This window comes from Prionailurus viverrinus, chromosome B3, assembly GCF_022837055.1.
Source record: "Prionailurus viverrinus isolate Anna chromosome B3, UM_Priviv_1.0, whole genome shotgun sequence".
Taxonomy (NCBI): Eukaryota; Metazoa; Chordata; class Mammalia; order Carnivora; family Felidae; genus Prionailurus; species Prionailurus viverrinus.
In genome coordinates, this window is record NC_062566.1 from 36,590,309 (window position 1) to 36,596,687 (window position 6,379).

The following is a 6,379-nucleotide window of genomic DNA, read 5'->3' on the forward strand; positions in this document are numbered from 1 at the left end:
ATTTTGAGAGAGAGAACGTGAGCAAGGAGGGGAGTGGGGAGTGACAGAGAGAATCCCAAGCAGGCTTAATGCTGTCAGTGCAGAACATGATGCAGGGCTTGAACTCACAAACTGAGGTCATGACCTGAGCTGAAATCAAGAGTTGAATGCTTAACTGATTGAGCCACTCAGGTGCTCCCAAGATGTCTATTTTCTGAAAATTAATATATAAATTCAGTGTAATTCAAATGAGAACATTAGTAATGTGTTGAGGGGGGTAGCATGTGACTGAATATAATTTTAAAGGTTAGGGACTTGTCTTACCATCCATCAGAACAGTTACAAAGCCACTGTAATAAAGTCGCTGTTGGCCTAAGAATGAACAAGTGGACCAGAGTAGAGAATCCAGAAATAGATTGTATTAATGGGAAAAGAGTGAATTATTTTGTTGTTTAGATCTTCTGTTTCTTTATTTTTGTCCACTTGATCCATCTGTACTGAGAGTGGTATATTAAAGTCTCCCATCATTAGTGTGGTTCTGTTTCATTGCATCTCCTGTTTTTGTTTTTGCTTTACAAAAGCTGTTGCTGTGCTATTTGGTTGGTTTTAACATATGTGATGTCAGTCTAATTCTTCTGCCTTTTACTTTATTTCCTTTTTTAAGTAATCTCTACATCCAACATGGGGCTCACCCTGACATCAAGAGTCACATGCTCTACCGCCTGAGTCAGCCAGACACCCCTAATTCTTTTGCCTTTTAAAGTTATTGAATCTTTTTGCCTGGAGGTCTTGAGGATTATTTATCTTTATCTTTGAAATCTAATAGTTTAACTAGGTTAATGTCCTAAAAGTGATTGTTCTGGGATAATTTTCCCAGGTAATTGTGAGCCCTTACTGTGTTGATTGAAATTCTTTGTTTCTGGTGAGATTTCTTGGCTTGTAGCTTTAAAACCAGCTTGCACACACTCTCTTTTTTAAACTTCTTCAGGTAGTTAATAGTACAACTGTCCTCCTTTGCCTGTCTTCTGTTTCTGCTAATTTCTCTCTGACTCTTTATTTTCTTTTATGTCATTTTATTTATTTATTTGTTTATTTTGAGAGAGCACAAGTCGGGGAGGGGCAGTGAGAGAGGGAAAGAGAGAATCCCAAGCAGGCTTCAGGCTGTCAGTGCAGAGCCTAATGCAGGGCTTGAACTCACAAACTTGAGATCATGACCTGAGATGAAATCAAGAGTTAGATGCTCAACCAGTTGAGCCACCCAGGTGCCCCTCTTTTATGATTTCCTTTCTTTCCCTTCCTTCCTTTGTGTTCTCTTTCCTTACCTTTTTTTGTTAGTCTGTTCTTGCTTTGTTTTTAAATTTCCAATTCAGTTTTTTTTTGTACCTTCGTATGTTTCAGTGTGTTTAATTTTGTTTAGATTATTAACTTGTATTTTTTTTGTTTGTTTTTTTGTTGTCTGAAAGATTTCTATCAGTTATATGTGAAATTTTCTTTCTTGATTTTCTACAGTAGCTTTGTATGGACTTTTCTCTTGTTCATTTTTATGGTATTGGGTATTTTATATTCTTAATTTAATGTCACCCTCTTCTGTTAATATAGCAAAGTCCAAGTACTTTAGAGGGGTTTTTTGGTTGGTTTGTTTGAGTGAAGTTTTGTTATGTTGACAATTTTATGGTTGTCCTCTCTCTCAGAACCGTAAACATTTCCTCATTTTTTCTTTTACCCTTCACCCAGTTGCCAAAAAGATGATTCTCTCTTCCTGTTTGTCTTTTTTTCCCTCCCCTCTGCTTTTCCAGGAATGCTCGTTTAAATTACCCGTCTTTTTAAAATTGTACCTGCTCATTTAAATCCCGTCTGACTCTTTAAATTAAATCAGTTCCTGTAGTCTGTGATTTGTCTGGACACATTTGTAGTGTTTTCAGATTTAGTGTGGATATAACTTCTTTGGCAGTCATTCCAAATCACCTGTGGGCCCTTTCACTGTACTTCCTTTTTTGTCTTTTGTACAGTTTTTCTTAGTCTGCTTTTGCTTCCACAAAACCTAAAAGTAACAGTGTGTACCCTGAGATTGGTGATTTTTCTGTTTTACTCACAGTTACTTTGCAGTTTGCTTCTTCAAATTTTGTATCTTCAAATTATGCTGTGTGTGTGGTTTTGTGTAGAATAGAATTTTTCCTTCTTATTGTTATGGAAAGAAATTTGGGGAAATACTCATTCAGCTTGCATTGTCCTCAGCCATCTTGGAAGTCCTGGATTACTTAAATTGTGGTGGTATAACTGGCCATACACCTGGAAACAGTAAACTTGGAACCACTTTTACATGTAGAGCTTGTTACAGTTCCAAATGAATGCAGAGTTTATTTAAATTCCATGTGGATTAAAGACCGGTGTGAAAACAACAAAAATACCTCAAGAAAGTCCAGGTGAATACATAATCCAGAATTCATGTGTAATCTGGGTATGAGTGTGTGTGGGTACTCTTTTAACTGAAGATGGAAAGCAAGAGCTATAAAAGAGATGTATGTGTATGTAAAAAGATTTAGAAGAAATATTTGTATTTTGAGGACATTGATAGAATACAGAAACCTTTCACAAGTTGACAAGATAACCTGATAGAAAAATACATGACTAGAAGGACACGAACAAACATTTCCCAGAAGAGTGTAATGAAATGATCAATAAACATAAGCTGTTCAGATTTATTAGTAATCGGGGAAATTGAAGTTAGAGCAACAACATAACCCTTTATAGCTATCAAACTAGCAAAATTAAAAAGAACAAAATTACCTATGGGTTGCAGGGATGGAGGTAAATAAGGTGCTTTTATATCCTCTGCACAATGTTTAATAAATAATTGCCAAATGAAGTGGGAGGAGGCTTATGTTTTTCCCCCCTTCCTAAGTACATACTTTGAGTATATAATGAAGATAATTAAGCATAGTAATCATAAGCTTGAGAAGGGAAGTGTCATCAGATTTTATATTTAGAATTTCACAGGGCATACTGAGAAATAAGAAACTCCTTTAGATGGCCTAGGATCTCTATAACATGAGCTTTTTCTTGAAGATTTACCTATATCATGAAAATGAAATGCCCTTCAGTATTTGAGGATGTTCTACCAACTTGCCCTTCAGTATTTGAGGATGTTCTTCTACTACCAACTGTAATGACTTCCTTTTTGCGGACTTAGTCTCCACCTCCCCTGCAGTTATTTATGATGAAAATTGCAAACATAAGTAATCTCTACACTCAATGTGGGATTAGAACCCACAACCCTAAGAATGAGAGTCCTGTGTTCCACCGACTGAGCCAGCCAGTGTCCCTATAGATTTTTTAAAGTAATCTCTAAACCCAAGGTAGAATGTGAATTTACAACCCTGAGATCAAGAGTCGCATGCCGTACCAACTGAGCCAGCCAGGTGCTCCCCACAGTTGAAAGATTTTGAAATGAACAGACATATACTTGCCACTGAGATTCTACCATTACTAATTTACTATTTTTGTTTTATCACATACCTATCATATATATAGAGATATGTATAAAGATATATATATATATAAAGATATACATCAGTGCATCTCAATTTTTGATGCATTTCAAAATAAATTACATCAGTATACTTGCCCCCTAAATATACTTCAGTATGCATATCAACTAGAATTCATTGTTTATTGAGATAAAATTCACATTCAGTGAAATGTAAAAATCTTAAATGTATGTTTACTGAGCTTTGATAAATGGATATGCTTGGGTAATCCAATATTCACCTCAGGAAGCTCCTTTATGCTCCTTCCCAGTTTATTCATGTCTTTACCTTCTAGGGGTAACCATATTTTTATTTAAGTCTGTTTTACGGACATATGTTTTCTTTTAGGTAAATCCCTAGGAAAGAAATTGTTGGGTCATCGAGTAGGGATATTTTTAGTTTTATAAGAAACTATTAGTGGTTGTCTGAAGTGGTTGTTCCATTTTACACTCCTGCAAACGATTTGTGAGAGTTTTGGTTACTCTACATCCATGCTAACGTTTGGTATTGTTAGTCTTATGAATTTCAGCCATGCTTAAGGATGTGTAATAGTATCTCCTAAGGATGTGTTTTTAACTTGCATTTTTCTGATAAATAATGATTTTGAGCACTTCTCTCGTGCTTATCAGCCATTCATAAATCTTCTATGAAGTTGTGTTCAGTCTTTTGGCCTTTTTAAAAATTAAATTGTCGGGGCGCCTGGGTGGCGCAGTCGGTTAAGCGTCCGACTTCAGCCAGGTCACGATCTTGCGGTCCGCGAGTTCGAGCCCCGCGTCGGGCTCTGGGCTGATGGCTCGGAGCCTGGAGCCTGTTTCCGATTCTGTGTCTCCCTCTCTCTCTGCCCCTCCCCTGTTCATGCTCTGTCTCTCTCTGTCCCAAAAATAAATAAACGTTGAAAAAAAAAATTAAAAAAAAAAAATTAAATTGTCTTTTTATTTTTGAGTTGTAGGAGTTCTTTATGTATCTTGGATGCCCATCCTTTGTGGGATGTATGTTTTGTGAATACTTTATCTCATAGGATTTAGTTTTTAAGTACTTTTTTTCCCTATAAATACTCATGGAGCACTTACTATGTGTTGGAATATGGTAGTAAACAAAATACACAAAAAACATTTTTACCCTTTTGGAGTCACTGTGGTTCCTCTGTACAGTGAGAGAGACTGGTAAGAAGGCTCCTTCAATGATCCCAGAGATGATAGTAGCTTGGGGCAGGTTTTAGTAAGGGAGTGGGTGAGAACTGTTTGGATTCTTGGAGGTACTTGTAAGTAGTGCTGACTGATTTGTTGTGTAAGAGAGGGAGGAATCAGTGGTGACTCCCAAGATTTTTGGCCAGAGGAGCAGAAGGATAGAGTTGCCATTTATGAGATAAGGAAGTTTATAGGAGGAATGGGTTTGGGTGGGCATGGCGGTAGTGGTGGATTAGGAATTCGGTTTTAAATATGTTGAGATGCCTATAGATAGCTATATGGAGTGATGATGTGAGGAATTGTATATATGAATTTGGAGTTCAGGGAAGAGTTCTGGGTTGGAGATTGAATTTGGGGGTCATGAGCATGTAGAACCCACTGTTATACTGACAGTGGGGCCAGAACTTGAAGAGAAGAGGCACACAAATCACTAATTTTTAATAATAAACTTTATTTTGGGGTAATTTTAGGTTTACACAAAAGTTGCAAAGATTGTGCAGGGTTCTCCTATGCCCTTTACCCATTTTCCCTTAATATTAGCATCTTAGATAACTATAGTACACTTATCAAAGCTAAAATACTAACATTGGTACATTGCTATTAATTCCAGTTCAGACTTTGTCTCACCAGTTTGAAATCACTAATTGTAATGTAAGATGGAAGTTCAGAAACATTTTATGAATCAATTGTGTAAGTTTTTGACTGCTTTTTTATCTCCCTTTATAGAACTAATGGCTGAAGAGTAAACCAACATGGCAACTATGGTTCCACCAGTGAAACTGAAATGGCTTGAACACCTGAACAGCTCCTGGATTACAGAGGATAGTGAATCTATTGCTACAAGAGAGGGAGTTGCTGTTCTGTATTCTAAACTGGTCAGCAATAAAGAAGTAGTACCTTTGCCCCAACAAGTTTTGTGCCTCAAAGGACCACAGTTGCCAGACTTTGAACGTGAGTCTCTTTCAAGTGATGAGCAGGACCACTATTTGGATGCCCTTCTTAGCAGCCAGCTAGCACTAGCGAAGATGGTATGTTCAGATTCCCCATTTGCTGGGGCACTTCGAAAACGACTGCTTGTACTCCAGCGTGTCTTTTATGCACTTTCTAATAAATACCATGACAAAGGCAAAGTGAAACAGCAGCAGCATTCTCCGGAGAGCAGCTCTGGTTCAGCAGATGTCCATTCTGTTAGTGAACGTCCCCGGTCAAGCACTGATGCACTTATAGAAATGGGTGTTCGAACTGGTCTAAGTTTATTATTTGCACTTCTAAGACAAAGTTGGATGATGCCTGTGTCAGGACCTGGTCTTAGTCTTTGCAACGACGTTATTCATACTGCAATTGAAGTTGTCAGCTCTTTGCCACCATTATCTTTAGCAAATGAAAGCAAGATTCCTCCAATGGGTTTGGACTGCTTATCACAAGTGACAACATTTCTTAAAGGAGTAACTATTCCCAATTCTGGGGCAGACACTTTAGGTCGCAGATTAGCTTCTGAGTTGCTACTTGGTTTAGCAGCTCAGCGAGGCTCTTTGCGGTACCTTCTTGAATGGATAGAAATGGCTTTGGGGGCTTCAGCGGTTGTAAATTCCATGGAGAAAAGCAAACTACTATCAAGCCAGGAAGGAATGATCAGCTTTGACTGCTTTATGACTATATTAATGCAGATGAGGCGTTCTTTGGTAT

At 37.6% G+C, this 6,379-nt stretch overlaps 1 protein-coding gene across 8 annotated transcripts in view; it reads left to right on the forward strand.

Annotated features, from left to right (window-relative positions):
- The window catches only part of HERC1 (HECT and RLD domain containing E3 ubiquitin protein ligase family member 1), a 191,001-nt gene that overhangs the window by 41,452 nt on the left and 143,170 nt on the right, over positions 1–6,379 (forward strand). For all 8 annotated transcript variants that reach the window (XM_047861940.1, XM_047861948.1, XM_047861945.1 and 5 more), the window contains exon 2: positions 5,420–6,375. In XM_047861940.1, coding sequence (XP_047717896.1) covers positions 5,446–6,375 — 930 coding nt within the window. In that variant the 5' untranslated portion in view covers positions 5,420–5,445. The remainder of the gene's footprint in view (positions 1–5,419; positions 6,376–6,379) is intronic.